General features: G+C 49.1%; 1 protein-coding gene across 6 annotated transcripts in view; it reads left to right on the top strand.

The window, feature by feature from the left end:
• NPHP4 (nephrocystin 4) overlaps positions 1–20,820 on the top strand; it is a 128,191-nt gene that overhangs the window by 42,632 nt on the left and 64,739 nt on the right. For all 6 annotated transcript variants that reach the window (XM_075906451.1, XM_075906450.1, XM_075906448.1 and 3 more), the window contains 4 exons: positions 1,353–1,489; positions 6,137–6,318; positions 7,611–7,737; positions 20,281–20,463. In XM_075906451.1, the coding sequence (XP_075762566.1) occupies positions 1,353–1,489; positions 6,137–6,318; positions 7,611–7,737; positions 20,281–20,463 (629 nt within the window). The remainder of the gene's footprint in view (positions 1–1,352; positions 1,490–6,136; positions 6,319–7,610; positions 7,738–20,280; positions 20,464–20,820) is intronic.

Here is a 20,820-nt window from a genome sequence, read left to right as displayed (position 1 = left end):
TGCTAGAACAATATACATCAGGAGAGCGCTGGGCCTTGGAGGGCTGTGTCCAGTTCACCTCCTTACCTTGCTCATGCTGGTGGGCTGATCCGGATCAGATCATGGATTTCACGTTAGGAAGCAGTGACCTCGTGCATGAGATCTGAATGGGCCCCACTCATACGAAATGTGGTGCTGTAGGTGGATGGGGAGGGAAATAACCCAGGAAGAGCCGAGTCCAGAGAACAAGAAGGGCTTATTGTTCCACCCTTGCCCCATAGTTTTGGCTGGGCCATCCTTACCCATATGCATAAAATGGTAGGGCCCCGCAAAATTTGGGGCACCCTGGGTCTCAAAGTCCACCCACCTCTTCCTACCCCGGTCCTGTGGCTCTGCCTCCTCCGGAAAGGATGTAACTTTAAAGGGAAGAAGCCGGCCCGAGCGATGAGCAGAACATTGGACCGGTGCAAGGGCCGTTCCTATGGTAACGGAGCCATTTCACAGGCACTTGTCAGCCCCAGGTACGCACTGTCAGCGTCTGGACTTGCTGTGGGAGGCGCCAGGACCTGAGTGTGAAATATGTCATGAGTGTGGCACTGAAGAGTATAAAATCTCAGCTGTACAAATTGTCATCTCCTCCCCCGGTTGCCGTCCGGCAGAGGAGCCCCAGTTTAATAGCACTGCCTAGGGCCCCATCAGTCCCCTCAGCCGTGTTTGGGTGTCACATTGTCCTTTCCTTGACTATGCAACTGGAAGTGCATGCGGCCCATTGCAGCTTCGGAGGGCCCTTGAGTCAGCTGTAGCCATCAGACAAGCTGGCCTGCACCTCCTCCAGTTGTTGTACAGTTGCCCAGCTCTCTCCCAAGTCGGCACGCTGGGATAACTACGTGTGTTGTGGACTTGGGGCTCCCGACCTTGGGACCTGCTAAATAACCAGGCTGACTTGTTGGCCTTTCCTAGCGCGATAGCCTTGCGATGGTTCACCGCAGGTGTACGAGGTGAAGGGAGGGGTGCACCTGGTTTTCTTTCTGGCTGGAGAAGCGTATAAGACATGAAAGGAAACCAAGCTGAAGGGCTAACAGATGTTCCTTTGCTTTGATAAATTCTACAAACTAGTCATTAAAAGAAAGTAGATTGTTTCTGGAGGCATTTGGAAGGAGAAATTCGACTTCTCCCAAAGTTAGCATTTGCTTATTAATTTGAGCTGCGGAAAGAGAAGAGCTCACTATTGAGAGCTCTGTGCGAGGACCACTAATCTCAGCTGCATTCTCCGTTGTGGTCTGGGAATGGGATGGGGCAGCGAGGCTGTGTTCCGGATGTTGCTGCATTCGGTGGGTGACAGCAGAGTAACATATGGCTGGATGTCTTTGCAGATGATTTCTTTCGAAAACCCCACCTCATGAAGTCGGTCACATGGCACGTGGATAAGCTGTCCATCCATTTGTACCCTTCATTAGAAAAGTTTGAGGAAGAGCTGCTGGATTCACTCAATTGTGATCGTTTACTGAAGGTACCGTAAATCCCATGGCCACGCCCGGGACCCCTTTATTAGCTTGGTATTTTTATCGTGGCAGTAAACTGACATTAGAAGAAGACTTTCATCTCAAAGCATATTCATAGCTTTGCTAGCAACTGGGTCAACTGTATCTATGAGTCACTTTGCCTGCCGTTGATGCTCCGGGGTGAAACATGGGATCTGTTTCACAGTGCGCAGTGCCATCACACAACCGTTCAGAGTGCTGTGGAGGGAGGTGCTATATGATGAATCAAGGGAGAACCTAGCCAGGACTCAGGGAGTAATTTCCCTCTCCTTAGGAGAAGCACCTTAGGAGATTTAATGACCACAGACAGCAAGACCTAGGTCTTAGCCTAGTGGTGAGCAACCTACGATCCACAGGCTGCAGGTGGCCCATCAGGGTAATCTGATTGCAGATCATGAGATAGTTTGCTGATGTTGGCCAACTGCAGGCTCCACCTCATGCAGCTCCTATTGGCTGTGAGTCTCTATTCTCCGCCAGTGGGAGCTGTGGGGAGGTACCAGCCGGCGAAAGGGCTCCAGGGTGGAACAGAGAACCGTGGCCTCTGGGAGCTGCAGGGGGTGGAGCTTGCAGATGCTGAACATTAACAAAATGTCTTGCGGCCTGCAGTCAGATTCCCCCGATGGTTGCAGGTTGCTCACCCCTGCCTTAGCTCAATGGCGAGGTCCTGGCTCAGTAAGGACTGAGGGCAAGTACAACTGCCTGCTCTCCACCATTTCCTAGAGCATCTGGGTTCTCTCGTGCTCCCATCCCTGCTATCATCTGCCCCTTGCTTTGGACACAGAATGTGGGCCAGGAATCTTCAGCTACAAGATGGAAATTCTCCATCAGATGCATTGGCGATAAACAGTAGTTAGTGGGTGCTGGTGCTGGCCTGTCCTTTTCTGGCATGCTCCTCCCATTTGTCATGGGGAGAAGGAGCAAAAGTTGCCATGTTCTCTGCCTGCACCGACTAGTCTTAGGACACCTGGTCTCAGGCCCTGCAGCCGGGCAGCGGATGGGACTTGTACTGAAGAAGCCTTTGTACTGAAGGGGACTTGTACTGAAGATTCAACTGAAGAACAGTGGAATCAGCGTGCGGTTTGAGCAAATTCCCAGCCCCTGGAGGATTTGGAGGTAACACAGGCAGCAGATATGCACATGTAGTTGTCAAGAGATCAATGTCAGCAGTCCACTGAGGGTGGTATTGGCATGGCCCACAGCTGATAGAATCACACCCCAGTTGTGATGGGACCCCCTGGAGACTCTGCTCTAGCATTTAAACCCAGGTAGCTAAAAAGGAGGGGACAGGGAGAAGTCCCCGCACTCCTGAGGAACGGTGATAGGACCTGCCCCTGTATCCTAGGAGCCCAGGGAGACGGCAGATGTCTGGGAGAAGGCTCTGATGCCCTCTGCCCACAGGCTGCAGCTGTTCAGGGCACGTCTACACGACAGCGTTATTTCCAAATAGCCAGGGGGGCAAGGCTGTCAATTTGAAATTCAAAACAACAGCCTTCGTATTCTGGAATAACAAACCCTCATTTCACGAGGAATGACGCTTATTTCGAAATCGCTGTTTCAGAATAGCGGCCGTGTGGACGCTCCACTGCTGCTATTTGGAAATAGCTCCTCCCCAGGGTCATTCAGAGGAATTACTCCCCAGGGCTTCCTGGGGCTCTGAATCGAGGTAGCACGTCCACATTAGGGGAGCCAGTCTCGGACTAATTTCGAGGCCTTCCTGTAGTGTGGACCTGCTATTTCAAAATAGATATTTTGGGAGTTATTCTTCTGAAATTGCTTATTCCAAATTAAATGTGTAATGTAGACCTACCCTACAAAATAAGATACGCAATTTGAGCTATGCAAATGGCGTACCTTATATCGATCTTATTTTGAAATAGCTTATTTCATAATTTGGCTCTGTCTACACAGCGCCAAATTTCGAAATAACTCGCTATTCCAAAATGTCCCTTACTCCTCGTGGAATGAGTTCTACAGGGATATCAAAATAGCGAGCCCGTTATATATCAAAATAACGGGCTTGCTGTGAAGACACGGGATCGCTATTTTGGAATACTCCGCTATCCTGAAATAGCACTGCAGTGTAGAAGTAGCTTTAGAGACCAGGCAGATTCGAGCTCTGGATTGTTTGCTAGCTCTCGGAGCAGAGCCTGGGATTATCTGAGCCCGGCCAACTTGTGCACAGAGATCCTTTGCCTGAGCATAAATATTCATGGTGGCTCCCTTCCATAGTGGGATCCCCTCTTCCTACAGCTCTGATGATAGCACCGTTTGCTTTTTATCACCTTGTACCTTGAAACCAAACCTTTCTTTTCTAGAGCAGCTGGCTTGCAGAGGTGGGTTCTGCACTGCCCACGCTTGCTAATCTTGTGACAAGTTTTTGGAATAACATAACACCTCCTGTTCTTCACAGGCCTAATCCTGGAGCCCATTGCAGGCAGTTAGAGTTGAGGCGGCCCAGTATTTCCCAGGATAGAGTTAAGCCAGGTCTACACTAAAGAGGAAGGTGAAATCAAGATACACAACTCCAACTGTATTAATTACATAGCTGGAGTCAACGTACCTTGTTTCATGTTTTCCCACCATCCCCACAGCGGGAGCAGACGATTCCTCACACAAGCAGGAGCACTGGCCACCGATAGGGGAGCCCTCTGAGTTCAATTTAGTGAGTCTTAACTAGACCTGCTAAATCGAACTCTGGAAGATGGATTGTGGCAGCGTCGATCTTCCATTTAGTGAAGACGTGGCCTCAATGAAATCTAATTCCTGGGCTCCAAACCCTTGCTTCTATGGTTCTGATTTCAACATTCCTACCCCTAGGAACCTGCCAATCTTCCTTCCTGTTAGCACAGCCAATCCAAAGCCACATTTCCAGAAAGACGTTCTCTGTATTATTATCCCTCCATGAGTTAAAATAAAAAAATCCCTAAAATCAGGGAAGCTAAAATATTGGATGCTTGCATGGTGAACTGCATTGTCCTCTATTTGTGCCCATCTCGCATGACAGTGATTTATCATGTACCCTGTCCTATCTGTGGAGGAATGGGAAAGGTTGCAAATTTGCCAGAGGCCTGGGGGGTTTTTGGTTGGGTATTTTGCAACAGCTACAACACTTGTGTTTTCTACCATAAAATGATTTTGGAAACTTTCTAAAACAAGAAAGTCAATAAGCAGGTGATCATTTTAGTTTTAAAGCTCAAACAAGAAGAAAGTACGTTAATGCGATTGCTTTTTTTTATATAGAATAGATACATTTGTACAAATGGCACTAGCACAAGATTGCTTTAGGGGTATTGTGCTAGTTTTCCATCATGAAAGTCATTTTATTATGTTTTAGCATTTTACTTCTTCATTTCCTTTTTTTGTCACCGTCAGACAGCTGTCCTCTGTGGTTATTTTTTGAATATTCAAACACTAATAAGTTGCAGTTGGCCATCTTGTTTTGATTAATGGGAAGTTAAAGGAACTTTAAAGCTTAATGTTCATTTTCAAATATTATATAATTTAATAAGCAATAATGACCATGAGGAAAATGCTTGTTTGTTTGTCATATTTGCTGTGGATTTCTTGTTAAGATAAAACACTCTAACATCTAGCAATCACTCTGGGGCAGGTTCCATTTTTATGACTTTATGATTAATTGCCTAAATTTTTCTTCCTGATTCTCCAAACGCCACTTCTTTGGCTAGCGGCATGAAGACCAGGCAAAGAGCAAACATAACTCACGGGAAAAAATGGATTTGCAGGACTCTGCTCCATATTATATGGGGCATCTTCTGTCAGAGGGCTTTAACTCACTAGATGCCAAGTGCTTCACCCCCGATCCATTGAAGTACTTAAACGCATGCTTAAAATTATAGTCCCGGGGTGCTAATAGCACTATAGGCTGAACCTCTCTAGTCTGGCACTCTCTGGCCCTGCAGCGTCTGTGGACCGGCATGATTGCAGTTAACTGGATGTCCACTTATCGTGGGTGTGGCCAAGTTTCTCATGGTCCCATAAAGTTTGTTGACAGCCACCAGCCCTGGCTCTCCATGTTCTGTGCTGTTATCTAGCTCTCACTTGCCCCTACATGTCTTCTAAAAGCCCAGCAAGCCATGGCAGTGTTGGTGAAGATGCCAGACAATATTAACCTCTCGTGGTCCGGCAAGTTTTCTGGTGTGGCACCGGGTGCCGGGCTACAGAGGTTCAACCTGTACTTGCATGTGACTATTTTAAAAAGGAAAGGTGCCCTTCTCCACGGCCATTGTAGGGCGTCCCTGCTGCCCAGAATCAGGGGGAGGATCTTAGCACTCCCTCTGAAGTGTGTGGCCCAGCCTTATGGGTGTCTCAATGTTGATGCGATGGTCTTCTCGGCTTTTCCCTACAGGGCTGGGGCCATGGAGGCTGAGGGCTGGTACAACCCTACCATGGAGCTGTTTCTGCAGTATTGTTCCACTGCTATTTTTTGGCTGGGTGAGGGAAGGAGGAGGAGTCTTCTCTCCCTCCCGCCTGTCTCAGCCAGAGAGAAATGCAGCTCCCAGCCCGTCGCCGGGGGGTGGGGGGAGGGAGGAATTTGTTTGCTGGAGGATTGGCTATTTCAGCCTGTGGTGTAACCTCGCTGAAATGCTGTTTCCTAGGACAGCTCGGTGGTGGATGGGAGCGGAGTCGTTATCCAGGAACGCCGGTTGCACGTCGGGGTCCACAACGGCTTCTGCTTCGTCCAGGCGCCGCAGGTGGTGGTGGTGGTGCCGCAGGCCGAGGTGGCCCGGGGGCGCTCAGCCAGCGTCCACAGGAAACGAGGGCCCAGCGCCAAACCAAGGTATGAGGTGAAAGGGCCAGTAACTGCTGATGGGGGCTGGTTACTTTAGCCTTTGACTGCACTGTGATGCACTATGCCTCTCCTCTCGGCCATGGCAGACGGGCCGCGGTCTGTGAAGCCTTCCTGCCTGCCCTCCCTAGGGTTGCCAGATGGTTTAACCAAAAATACTGAACACCATCCTCCCCTCCCCCCAAAAAAACACTGTTGAGAAAAAAAAGGGGGAGACGACAAAGTTATTGGGCCCGGTTGCTGAGTGGGGTAGGGTTGCCAGGTGTCTGGTATTTTTGCCTCCTGACGGGGGGGAGGGGAGGAGGAGGGAATCAGAAAATACCAGACATTTTAGGTGTCCAGTATTTTTGGATTCTTTTTACCAGACAGGCGGTGAAAATACTGGACTGTCCTGGTCTATTCCGTACACCTGGCAACCCTCCCTCCCTGGATTTGAGTCCTGAGAAATCAGAACTGGAAAATGGGCAGGGCTGAGGGACCAAGCTCATTAAGCAGCTCTGGGCCCCATCCTGCCAGGCACTGAGCTCCTTCCCATCTGCGGCGGGAGCTGAGGCGTTTGCAGATTCGTGCCCAATCCAGCCGCTGTGTGTCAGCATTCCAGCGCTCAGAATGACTCGACCTTACCTGAACAAGACCGATGGTGTTCTCCAGGTGTTTCACCCGGAGATAGGGTTGCCAGGTGTCCGGTTTTGAACTTAGTCTAGTATTTGAGCTTTCCGTTTGGGAAACAAATTGAGAAAATATAAATGAGAACATAGAACTGTCCAGTATTTTCCAAATAAGATGGAATGTAGATGGTGATGTCATGTCAAGTGTGTCCGGTATGTTTGTTGAAACCATCTGGCAATCCTACCCGTGGCTGGTCGTAGGGGCTGGTCTCACATAGTTCAGCCATGTTCTTTGTCCTATGCTAAGCCTTTGCTGTGGAGCTAAAATGTCAGTGAATTAATTGAACTTGTCGGAGTGATGACAGAAGCACTTTCCCAAGATCTGTATTAGGTTTGTTCTTATATTGTAAGACCTTAGAGGGAGAGACAATCATTTTGTTGTGTGTTTGTACTACCCCTAGCACAACTGAGTCCTGGTCCATACCCGGGGCTTCTAGATTCTTTCACAATACAAATAACACCACCTAATCATTTCTAGAGCTGTGCTCAGTGCCACACACTGCTCATTACCCGCGAGAAATGCCGTGCCGCCGGGATCGGCTGCAAACTGATTTTCAGCAGGACTGTCCTAAACAGCCCCCACTTCATCTGTAGTTTTGTTACCTTCCAATGCAGTGTGGTTGGTCAAGCTTTGGTTCTGAGAAGCCGCATTCGTCTGACTGAGATGGTCCGTCACCCAGCATTCGCAATCGTCTTCCAGCTGGAGTACGTGTTCTGGGCGCCAAGCGGAGTCGAGAGGAAGGTAGGGAGGAACGCAGCACTTCATGAATATCTGTTTCTACTCTCCACTTCATTCTGAAGGATCCAAAGTGCTTACAAACTGTATATGTCCCACGTCATTGACATTGTGTTTCCCCAAAAGACCACAATAGCTTCTTTATGCTGTTCTGGTTTCTCAGTGACAGTTTGAACCTTGCTGTGATTAATCCAATTGTGATTAATTCAATTATTAATGACCATGCACCTATACCCGATAGACCAAAATGCTATTGTGTATCTCTATCATCTGACCAACTTTTACAATCCTCTGTTACCAAGACAATAGACAAATGGCACCTTCTGGGCTGTTCTTAGCTGCTGTATAATTAGTGCAGGTGTTTTGGACACATGCCATCTATGGGAAAACTCCTTACGAAAAGGTTAAGACGTTGAAAGAAAAATTGAGTAGTTTCTCGCTAATGTCTGGCTTTCTAATTGTTGAAATGCTGAATTATACTGCATGTCGTCTAGCTGGGTAATAATTGTAGCTCCTTCAGCCCATGAAACTTGTATTCTCAGGTTAGGTGAGAAAAAAATCGAAGGGACAGATACTTGCCACTCAAAATTGAAGGTTGCACTTATTGTAATGAAGCCATTCTTCTCATTAACAACTTAAAATTAAGCTCAGAAACAAGTTTATGGAAAGTTTCTTAGTGCAAAAAAGGCCTGGAAATGAGAAGACTGGGCTGAAAGCGTGACCTTCTGGCCAAGTGAACAGAATGATTCAGATAAAAAATACATGTTGTGCAACATCTATAATAAAGACGACTTTACTATTGCACTACAGCGCAGCCTGTTCTACACGGGAAGTGCATGGATCATTTAAACCATGGGAAACCAAGGTTTTTGAAAGAAACCTTTTGGAGCCTTATGATTCAGTGCTGTGTCACAAATTTACGGTTTTCCAACCCCCAGGGCAAACTTATCAACACTAAGCTAAGATCTCTGAGAATATTTGTGATGATTTCCAGCTGTTTTGTGTGTTACACTTAGCCCTGGTCTACAATAGGGCTTTATTTTGAAAGAACACCGCTTAGGTCGAATTAATAAGCAGCGCGTAAAATTCAAAGTACAGAATTTGAAATCTGTACTCCAGCTTTCCTTGGGGGAATAACACTAATTTTGAAATAGTTATTTCAAAATAGCGGTCGTGTGGACGCTCCAGTGCCGCTATTTCAAAATAATGACTCCCCAGAGTCATTAGAAGTAATCACTCCCCAGTGCTTCCTGGGGCTCCAAGTCAAAGTTGTGTGTCCACATTAATGGAGCCTTCCTCTGACTCATTTTTAAGCTTCCCATAGTGTGGACACACGATTTTGATGTTGTTATTTCAGGAGTTATTAAATCCATTTTAGTTATTTCAAAATCGTTTCCTAGTGTAGACATGCCCTGAGAGAGCAATAGGTTGAATTTAGTGGCGTGTAAGTCTTCTCTGAACTAAGCCATGGTAGCCTGTGTTAAGGACGCTCTGATTGTTCAGATAAAACCATTCCAAGTGCTGGATTCCAGCTGACACCCAGACAAGGTCCTTTCTTTAGTACAGCGTGGAAGTCAGGCATTCCAAAAGGAAGATGTGGCTTTTTCCAGAAATTGCTCAGATTGTAGACCAAAAAAAATGCAAAACCCCATGGGCCTGAAACTCCCATTGACCTCAGTGTGTGCAGAGCCAGGCACTTTGTTCTTAAAACTTTTGTTATTTCATAGGGGGCTGTTGGTTTGGGCCCCGAGGGTCTGCACGCACTCTGCAAGTTCTGCATGGGTCAGTGTTTGCTGCTTTCTTTGGTTTATCAGCTGAACTAGAGGTTTTACTTCCCATAACCCCTCACTCCCTACTGATCGCTATTTCTAACACATTTCATCCTTTTCACGAATACAAATGACCACTGGGTCTTGGCTCCTCAAGAGTGCTGACTTGTGGGGAAAAGCAATAAGGAGGAAAAACAGAACGTTGCCAAGTGCTTTTCCAAGAGCTATCTCCTTATCCCGATGAACGAAAACCAGTAATTTGCTCTTTTAAAATGACTATCGATTCAAAATCTCCAGTTTGCCACCTCGCAGATACTGAACACAGACCTGAGGAAAACACCCTCAATAAAGCGATCCCTCCAAGAGCATACAGCGGACTTGGATCTTTTAGGGAAAATCCCTCACAAAATTGTGAATAATAAAAGCAGAGGAATCTGTAATTAGGTGTTAAATTACGTATGTTAATCCCGGTGTGTCTCTGGTCTGGCAAACTGGAAATTGGGATTGTATTTCTCATGGTAGCTACAGTGCTCTGCAGTTCACAGCTCTGACTTGGAGAACGGCTCTAGCTGTCTCGCTGTGAAGCGACTTGAAACGTCTTTGTTAGCCGAAAGGTCACTTTGCTTTGTGACAGCAGCAAAGCCTTCCTGCTTAGCATTGCCCGTCCTTCTCCGTCAGACCCAGCCCCCCTCTGGCAGTGGCTTCTCCTTCACCTGCTAAACAAAAGCCCAGAGGATGAGAGCTTTGGTTCCCTGCTCTTCAGTTCATTCTCTTCTGTTAACTTTACAGGCTCTCAGTTAAGTAGGGAAGTGGGTTGCGATTCCATTTGATTTGAGGTGCTCTTAGGACCAAGTGTGGTCGAGGAGCTGACTGGTTTGGGGGGGATGGTACTTTATTTACCACCTGGAGAATGCTACTGTTTTGTCCTGTTTTGCACGTCAGCAGTGGCTCGAATGCAGTTCTCAGCGTCCCCCAGCGAACCACTCAGCCTCAGGCATGCCTGGGCCGCGGGGTGTGCAATGGAGTCCGTTGGACACTAAACACTCCTGCGATTGGTCAGAGTCACTAACAGCCACTTCCACTCTCTCGCCTCATCGTCCCTCACAAGATGTCACCATTGCAAAGAGAAGCACAGTTCCCCCTTCTCCATAGGCCACGCCGATAGAACACAAATGCTCAGGCAAGGCATCCTGTGAACAGTGTTGTCTGTAAGCTGAGCTGTGAGTGGCCTCCTAGGGGAGATTCAAATGCCTCCCCACTGATGAGCAGAGCGTCCATAGCAGGCAGCAGCCAATAGCATGTGTTTCTACTGGTGGTGCACATCCACACATGCCTCAGCGCATATAACAAAATGTATTCTGCACACAGATGGGAAAAGGTAGAGGGAACATCGCCTGTGAATACTTTATATCTCAGAGGATTTAGTAGTGGTCTGAGGTGTCATACAGACATGTGGCTCCAGTGGAGGCTGGCGAAAAAAACACACTAACTCCACGGAGGAGGCAGAGAGAAACTGTCACTGTTGTTCTTACTCTTGGGAGGTATTCTGATGTGACACGGCACCAGGAATGAATCTAGCCAGCCAGAGAGTGAGCAAAGGAGCAGGGTCAGTGGCTCAGCCACGTGTGGGGATCGAGGAGGCGTGTCTGCACTGTCCCATCCCACAGAGAGGAGCTACTCACACATTACCCTTTGGAGGCCACCCGTCACTGCCCCTGCCCTACCAATGGGCTCTCAGGCCAGTCTGAGCCTTTCTTTGCTACTGCTGAAGTAAGCACAGAGTGAGGCTAGCTAACGTCGTTTGGGGCTTATTTGCCCGTTAATCTCATTGAGCACAATAGAATCACGGAATCCCAGGGTTGGAAGAGACCTCAGGAGTCATCGAGTCCAGCCCCCTGCTCTAGGAAGGACCAACCCCAACTAAATCATCCCAGCCAGGGCTTTGTCAAGCCAGGACTAGAACACCTGTAGGGATGGAGATTCTACCCCCTCCCTAGGAAACCCAGCCCAGTGCTTCCCCACCCTCCTAGTGGCATAGTGTGTCCTAATCTCCAACCTAGACCTCCCACACGGCAACTTGAGACCATTGCTCCTGGTGTCATTTGCCACCACTGAGAACAGCCTCTCTCCATCCTCTTTGGAACCTCCCTTCAGGGAGTTGAAGGCTGCTCTCTACTGTTCGGAATCCCCTTTGATTTACACACTAGAAAGCAGAGCTGGTCAAATTAAGAGAGGTGAATTATCTTAGGTGGGAATTGAATTGCTTGTTCTACCCTTGAATCATTCATGCTCTTAACATCTGTGCTTGAATCTATTCTTAAGTGTTCTCCAGGTAGTTTGGACAAGCAGTTTTCAGTTTGTTTGGCTTGGTTAATCTATTCACTATTCATTATATTGATCACCCGAATAATTTGTTCTCCATGTCTGGGCCACTGAACCGCCTTAAAAAGGAGACTATCAAATATCCTCCCCTGCACCCAGCCACCCCCCAAGCCCTCATGTGAACAAACCCCACTCCTGTCAGTCTTGTAAAGGAGCATCTTGCAAAGTTGCAGGAACAGGGCTGTCCCGAAGAGCACTGCAGAATTTGAACACACACGCATTAACTCAACTTTGCAGGATTCACCCCCTCTGCTAGAAAGTGGTGGGTGTTTCTGAGGGCTTGATCCAACCCCTCTGGAAATCAACCGGCGGCTTCAGTAGGAGTTAAATCTGGCTTTTCATATGGATCCCTTTGTGCTAAAATCATAGCTAATTAAGAATCTGACTCCCAACTCCTGTTGATCTAAATATTTAATGTTATGTTGGAACATTATCAAACCTTGAGCAAAAATTACACTTGACTATAAAGTGTCTTTCAGAGTTAAACAATAGCTCCTTCTGCAGCTCCCATATTGCTTCTGAAGAGCTGTTTCACTCTGTAGGATATAAAGGCAAATATCGCCCATCAAAATGACAAAGTGCTTTCCAACAGTCCCACATGTAATGTGGCACAAACGAGCTTATGAAATCTTTCTAATTATATGTTAATTTTTTCCACTATAGATGGAGAAAGCTACCCTGCAGCTGCCTGGGAGTGCTCTGGCAAGCTCATCTGGAGAATTTCAGCTTTTAAAAAGCAAATTCTTCTTTAGGTTTTAGCACAAAATTTTGCATGATGAAAAGTAATTCATCCTTTCTTGGTCCTTTTTTGAGTCCTTAACTCTGTTTGCAAGTTTAAATCTTACTGCTCTGAGGATTTTAAAATCACAAGGATTCTCCTACTTTGGAGGAACCTTTTGTACTAATATCTCATGTGCTAGCATACAGTTAGCAAGATAAGTGCACGCATTTGAATGTTTTCATCCAGTTTTTGCAGTCCAAATTCTGGAGCAATACAAAATTGTGGCAAGCAGACCGATAGCTAGTGTCAGGGCTGTTTCCCCCTCCGGCACTCCGAATACAGAAGGGAAGGGCCTGAAAGAAAGCTTCCAAACCTTGCCTCTACCAGCACTGGTTACAAAAACCTCCCCCCCACCGAAGTCTAATACACAGATTTTGGGGAACTCCTGCCACCATCAAGTGCTTTTCCCCTAAAACCAGGGCTGAACACTTGAAATCACCCCAGGGGTGCCCCAAAAGAGCTTGCACAAAAGAAAAGAGAAAAACAAGCTGCAGTCTCTGGTAGCTGGCCCCTCAGTCTGAGGCCTGCTCATACCCACAGACAGACCTTCCAGGACACCTTAAATCAGTGTTTCCCAATTGATGCTCCGTGGAACCCCAGAGTTCCATAAAGCGAAAGTAAGGGTTCCGCGAGAACGCGGCATTGCCCCGCCCCCTCTTAAAGAGACAGTATTTTGCAGGTTTTTTTGCTCAACCAATTCTGGTGGGGCTTTTTTTTTTTTGGCTTGCCAAATTTTACTCTGGGAAACCTCGGGGTTCCTTGAAATTATTTTAAGCTGAAAAGGGTTCCGTGGCCAAATAAAATCAGGAAGCACTGCCTTAAATCATCACTTTAAAAGAAGGGATTTTTATTACAAAACAAAAGATAAACTTGGTAAAGCAGACTTGGTTGCTAGATGTTACAGAGCAACAGAGGGGCCAGCTACCAGAGACTGCACCCTCAGGACCTGACCGGTGCTGAATCAGAGAATTTGCCGGACCATGGGAGATCCCCATATTGTCGAGTAGCTTTACCAACACTGCCACTGCTTGCTGGGCTCTTAGAAGACATTGAGGGGAAAGTGGAGCTAAATAACAGCCCAGAACCCTGAGAGCCAGGACTGGGGGCTGTCAACAAATGTTATGGGGCTATGGGAAACGTGGCCACCCCCACGCTAAGTGGACATCCAGCGAACGAACATCATGTCAGACCACGGATGTTGCCAGACCAGAGAGTGCCGGACAAGAGCGGCTCAGCCTGTACTTAGGCCCCAGGAGCAGTTCATATTCAAGCTACGTACATATATACAGGTTGGACCTCTCTGGTCCGGCATCCTCGGGACCTAACTGGTCCCAAATCAGGGAATCTGCCGGACAAGAGAAGGTTCCCTGCCACAGCCCCTCAGCCCTCGACCCTCAGCGCTGCCAGCTCCGGGAGCCCTCCCGCTGCTCCCAGCCTCGGCTGGCCCTGTCGCCTCTGCCCTGGCTGGAGGCTGCCTGTGGGGTCCTGCAGCCGCCTACACTGTCACGGGCTGCTACGAGCTCTGGCTCTGGCTCCAAGCTGGGGGTCCTACTCCAGCCCCACTGCCGTGGGCTGCTGCCATCTCTGGCCCTGGTCCTGCTGCCATGGGCTGGTGGGGCTGGCTCTGCTCCCAGTCTTGCTGCCACGGGCTCCTGGGGGCTGTCGTGGGCTTGGGCTTTGGCTCCGGCTCCGTGGCAGCCCGTGGGCCCCGGCCCCACACTCCCACGGGTTGCCTGTGGCCCTGGCCTCATGCTGCCACAGACTCTGGGGCTGCTGCCCACCCTGGCCCTGGTCCTGCTGCCGCAGGCTGCTGAGGGCTCAAACTCCTGCCCTGTGGCTGTCCTCAGGCTCTGGCGCTGCTCCCGCGGGCTGCCCGGGTCTCTGGCCCTGCACTATCCTGGACCCATCTCAGTGCCACAGGCTGCCACCGCTGCTGCCGGCTCCAGCCCCATGGCTGTGGGCTGCTCAACCCCTGCCCCATCCTGCCCACTTTGGAACAGCCCTCCTGCCACTGAGCTGCCAGGCTCTCTGATCCAGGAACATCCGGGGTCATGCTGGAGCAGAGCCTGCCGGTTCTAGCTGCACAACGCAAACTGAGTCAGGCTTAAGTAGAAAAGACCCATCCAAAAGGGGTCGGTCCAGCCTCCGGTAGGTGTATAGTGTTTAAATCCAGCCCAAGAACATTTCCCCTTCCTTGGTGGAGGATGTAGCTTTTGTATTTTTTCTGATTAATTCAAGATCCCCTGTTACAAGTGCAACCTCCAGTAAGAGCAGCATCTAGTGCTTAGCCAGGTAGCCACTAAGGTATTGCTCAAATGGCCCCAATTATCCCGTGCTTTGCATTTCTAACTCACTGCTAGCGGGAGGGCACATGGGTTTGCATTAAACCATTCAGCCCTGTGAGCCAGCACTGTCGAGATGAACCCTCTTTGCCTTATTTCAGTAAACGGAGGCCCTAATGACTTGGATGTAGAGGATCGAATGCAGGGAGCCCAGGGATTTTAAAAGGCTGTTTTGCATGCACTGCCTCAGGCCGACATCAGGGGAGTTTCATCCAGGTGGACAGATAAATTGCTCCTCTCCCTGGTCAGTGTATATGGCCTGGCCATCTCTCTCCCAGTTTTCTAGCACCGGCCTCACCATTTTGTGCAGACTGTCCCCAACAGGGATCCTTTACTCTGACAGCCATCAGTCTGTAGTAAGAACGCGCTGCTTAATCAATAGCAATTGATTTGTTACGAGTCCCTAATTGTCCTGCTCAGGTGGTGGAGAGAGTCATTGATGATGCAGGAAATGTCTTCTCTCATTAGAGCTGTCCGAAGCGCACGGGGGCGGGGGAACGGGGATTTATACAAGTGACACATGCCCTGCTGGCAGATGGGATGTCTATCGATTGGCAGAAGACAAACTGACGAAAACCACACAATTGGAAAATTAGATATTGGATTCAACTCATTTAAAAAGTGAAAGCCCAAGGACCGGCAGAGGGCTGGGCGTCTGAATGCAGATTTGTATTATTTAGTTCTTTGTACAAGCCTACGTTTCTTTGCGCTTACGTCCAGCTCTCAGGGCAGCGTAAACAAAAGAAGACTCAAAGCAGATTTAATTCTGGAAGAAGGTGCCGGGCTGAGAGCTCAGTAGGCAGAAGGCATCTGCATAGCCAGGGAACAGGCGTGGCACAAGCTCCAGGAGCCACGTGTTTTCCCCACATGTTGTCGCCTTACCAGGGTGCTTTAAAGCTGTCCTGAAGGAGCACCTCTTGGGGACATCACATAAGAACATGAGAACAGCCATACTGGGTCGGACCAAAGGTCCCTCTAGCCCAGTGTCCTGTCTGCTGCCCACAGTGGCCAGTGCCAGCTGCCCCAGAGGGAATGAATTGAATGGGGAATTACCAAATGATCCCTCTCCTGTCACCCATGCCCAGCCTTTTTTGAACCCTGTTCAAAGTCCTGGTCTTCACAACCTCCTCTGGCGAGGAGTTCCACAGGTTGACTGTGTGTTGGGCGAAGAAAAACTTCCTTTTGTTCGTTTTAAACCTGCTCCCTATTCATTTCAATTGGTGACCCCTTGTTCTTATGTTCTGGGAACAAGTAAATAACTTTTCCTTATTCACTTTCTCCACACCTCCATGGCTCAGTCAGGCCATACCTGCAGCTCAGCCTGCTAATAGTTGTAGTAGTGCTTTTCGTGCTGTGATCTCTTGTACAATAGGGCCTGGACCGCAGTCACATCGCTCTGTGCATCCAGAGACCTTGCCCAGGTTCTTCTCAGTAACTCAGCAACTCGGTATGTTCCAAACTGACGCTCGCCGAGAGCTGGGAATCTCTGTATTTGCTTCCCAACTCTCCAAGGGAGATTCTTTAATGTAGCTTTTCAGTACTTTGGCCAGACTGGGTGGCTCTGGGAAGCCGGTCTCAGATCTAGTCCTGAGGGCCTGGAGATATTGCGGTTACAAGATCTTCTGGCTGCTGAGAAAGCTTTGTCTCCTGGCCCACCCCATGTTGGCTGACAGCTGATGTGGGCCGACCTGGAGGTGAAATGCTCCATTCCATGCCCTGTTGCCTTGGGTGACCAACAGAGATGTCGGAACACACCTGCAGAGGCTGCTCAGTATTGTGCCTGAAGCGTGCGGCTGTTGAGGATGCTGGTAAACAGCAGGTCTTCAGCCACAGTTGCCGCTCTCCGGTGACTGTCTGAGAAGGCTAAAACAAAAGGAAAAACCATGTAAAGTGCTACATAGCTTTCCCTTTTGTTTTAGCAAGATCATACTAACTCGGCTACCTCTCTATTGCTGTCTGGGAAGGGTCATTTGTCACCACTTTCTGCTCGCTTCATTGATTTTGTTGCTGGCAGAATAAACCCAGGCGAAAAATGGAGTCTCTGCAAGCTTCTTCCATGGCTCTCTGGCCTTGCCGCCATCATGGGAAGGCTGACTCCGTCCTGGGCTCTGAACAATCCCTTCCCCAAAGAGTTCTCTGCCAGCCCTGGGTAAAGCACCAAAAGGACAGGAGGAAGCTGCACCCCTCCAATGGGTGTTTCATTGAGAGCAGAGCTACGGGAAGCAGGCGTTGCTGCCTGCTCGTCAAACCACAAGAGCAAACGAGAAGGCTGGGACTGTAGCGCTAGTCTAGTGGGTAAAGCGCCCATGGGCTCCAGTAGGTGAAACGCTGGGCCTCTTTTGGCGGGTGCTTTCTTGATCCCTTTGGCATGTCCTTGGCAAGGTCCCCTCCCTTCAGCTGCTAGTGCAGCAAATTTGGTACCGAAGAGGCTGATTCCCTGCCTACCCTGCCCTTCCTCCTGCTCTCCTTTGTGCTGCAGCAGGATGCTGGCCATGCTGCTGTCCTAGTCTATGAACCGGGCACCCAGACCGGAGTGTCAGCTCGCCCTGTATCTGCCGCTGCCCACAGAGTGTCTGTCTGGGACTTTCACACTGAGCTGGAGACAGAGGATTCGTCTCCGTCTGACGTGCCGGTGGGCCGTCAAGGGGAACCGTCAAGCCGGGCCATCGATGGCTCCAGAGTGAACCCAATTGACCTCCGCACTCCCTTTCTGACGCACGGTTAATCCCCAAGCCAATTGCTACACCAATCCCAGAGTCCTCAGTACCAGGATTTCAGACACTGGCAGACCTGTCAGCTCGTTTTTATACATCCCCTTCGAGAGGGCCTGGTGTTAGGGGGAGGCTTTGCAAGTGGCTGCCTGTGTGGAGCCCTGCAGAAGACATTTCCCATCTTGGAGGGCCTGTGTCAGACGCTTGCTAGTTGTCCTGCCTCGTCAGTGCGGGAATGGGAATGGGGTTCAATGGGGTCACTCCTCACAGCAGAGAACAAATCGCCGTCTGTCTGCAGGACGGCGAGTCCTTGTCAGGAGGCAGCCCCAGCGGGTACGGCAACGAGGGGAACGCCTCGGCACTAGCCCTCGCGTCGCTAACCCGGCTACGCAAAGGTTAGGCTGGCTCTGGGTTGAAGTTGGCCAGAGAGTTGCCGTGCAGGGGAGATGGGGCTGCCATTAGTGAGTCCTGGGTATGGAAAGTGTTGCCTGTGGTTACGCCACAAACTGGGGAGGCCAGGCTGGTGGGTGATGTCACCGAGGTACGAAGTGCAGGTACCCCCTAGCTGGGTTGCCGGGCGAGTGTGACAAACCTCCTTTGCCGGGGCGGGTCTCATGCTGGACGGCTCAGCTCAAGGGCTCACGCCGGCCCTCAGGGTAGACATTTTCTCAAGGGCACGTGTTAGTGGTGTGTTTAGCCACCCTCATTGTTGGCCGGCAAGGGGAAAAGAGAGGAGACCAAACCCATAGTCCCCGCTGCCCTTCCAAGTGATTCGGGGCCAGGAGAGACCCTTTACCAAATTAGCCCTTCTCCAGTGAGTGGGGCGTCCATCTGTCAGGATCCTTTCCCTGTGGTGAATAGGGATTTGAGGATGGGGGAAGCTGGGCCCGCCCTCTACTCTGGGTTCTAGCCCAGGGACATGGTGATAGTGTCTGCCTGACACCACCACGGGACAGCTGTGATTCCTGGGGCCACTCCCCATGGCTCTGCCAGCATCTTCCTCACCACGAATTCCTCCAGGTACCTGCTTGTGCTTGTTCCTCCAAGACCTTCCGCAGCACCTTCTCTCCCCAGCTGTTTGCACACAGTGAGCTAGCAGAAGGGGAGTCTTTTCAACCAGTATTAGCTGGTTTGTAATTGGCTCCTGATATCCTGATCAACCTGTTTTAATTGATTCCAGAAAGTTCCTGATTGATTTCAACTATCTCAATTGGCCTGTCTGCCTTAATTGATTCTGGACTGTTCTGGATTTACCCAGGGAAAGGAGACCTATTCAGTCTGGAGCAAATATACCTGCCTTCTGTTACTCCCCTGTAGCCATCTAGTCTGCTCTTGTCACACAACATGTTGCATCACTAGCACACATGGCAGAACTTTGTTGCACTGACATTACTTACTGACCGTGTACTTGTAAACATTCTAGAGGGAAGTGTGGTCCATTGGCTAAAGCAGGGAAGGAAGAGCAAGGACTGTACACAGCCAGGCCTCTGAGTTGATACGTGATCTCAGACGGTTGATCTTGTTCATTCTGATGTCCCTAGTATGACAAAGTATGAAGTCAAGACAACCAAAAAATTGTGGTGCGTTTGTCTCTGAGCAGCAGGTAGCAAGCTCTTCCAAGTTTTCCAGCTCCTCTTAACACACAAAGTTAATATTGGTACTTTGTACAGAACTTGGACATTCAGAGATTTGAAGGGAATTCTTTCAGTTATGAACAAAAACAAGGGCCTGGAAAGACAGAAAATGTGCTTCAAAACAGTACCCCTCAACAGTGGGCTGAAACAATGGACGTTCTGGCCGCTATATTGAAATCTATAACTGAAGGGAAGGATCCGGGGGAGTGGCTGGTATTAATTTTCTGAATGTTGCCCTACTATTGGAGCAGTGCCATGCACTGTTATTGTGTCCCTCTTATGTATTGTTGTTCATTCTGTGTGGTAGAAGGGAGAACACGGTATCTCGCCTCTCAGTACATATAGCTTCCGGCCTGGTTCCTAGGAGCCCCCAGCCTTCACCTGCAGAGATTTAGGAATTTTTCAGCTACACAATAGCCGTCTCTGCAGTAACAATAACTGTGTGCGTGTGTCTAAACTAGTAACCAGCATAGGCCGAAACATGGGGCGAATTTGCAAATATTTGTAACTGAAGGGAGATGAGAGGGCAGTTTCTTTTCTAATATTCATGGGCAGTGCAGAAATGTATATGCCTCTGTGTTCATTGTAGGTCATAGCTTAAGATCGGATGCACCATTCATTCTGAATATTGATTGTGGTTGAAACCCAGTCAAAGGAAACCTGATATTTGTTTTATAAGAAAAAGGCCATAGAGAGCTAGTCTGTCACTCTGTCTACATGGAATGAGGTTCCAACAGAAGAGGGCTAAAGAGACAATTCTTACTGTTCAGTAGGTAAACATGGCCACTGGCCAATTCCTATTGAATTTTGCGTTGGAAGTTTTTGACCTTCTTAGACGACATCAGTGGAGTGACACCGAGATAGTCGAGACACACTACCAAATGCTCTTCACCTTTGGTTATTTACTGTCTCATATATTTTTAATCCTAGGTGTTGTCCATGTCCTCTTTGGCTAAAGCAGCCTATATGCATTCCATCCGATGGGCTGTTTGGAATCCTTCGCTGGACTCGAGTTCTACAGAAGTGATCTTACCACTGCAAGGAGGTGCCCAGCATAACCCCAGCCATGTGCTGGTTTACAAGATGCCTCCTACCAGCATGAGCTCTGAAGAGGTAAAAACAAGATTCTCTGAGGCCAGGTCTATGCGAATCAAGATACACAACTCCAGCTATGTTAATTATGTAGCTGGAGCTGACGTACCTTAATCTGAGTTTCCCCGCCATCCCCACAGTGGGAGGCAGATGGGAGCAAACACTCTCATCAACTTCCGTTACTCCTTGCATTAGCAGGAGTTCGGCCACCAATGTGGGTGCCCTCTGAGTTCGATTTAGCGGGTCTTTACTAGACCCGCTAAATCGAACTCTGGAAGATTGATTGTGCCAGCGTCAATCTTTCCCCAAGTGAAGACATGGCCTGAGCTGTCCTTTAGCAAAAGTGCAACAAAACCATCCTGAAGGCCTTCGGTGCAC

The sequence above is a fragment of the Pelodiscus sinensis genome, chromosome 23 (genome assembly GCF_049634645.1).
Source record: "Pelodiscus sinensis isolate JC-2024 chromosome 23, ASM4963464v1, whole genome shotgun sequence".
NCBI lineage: Eukaryota > Metazoa > Chordata > Testudines > Trionychidae > Pelodiscus > Pelodiscus sinensis.
This window is presented reverse-complemented; position numbering and strand designations above follow the sequence as displayed.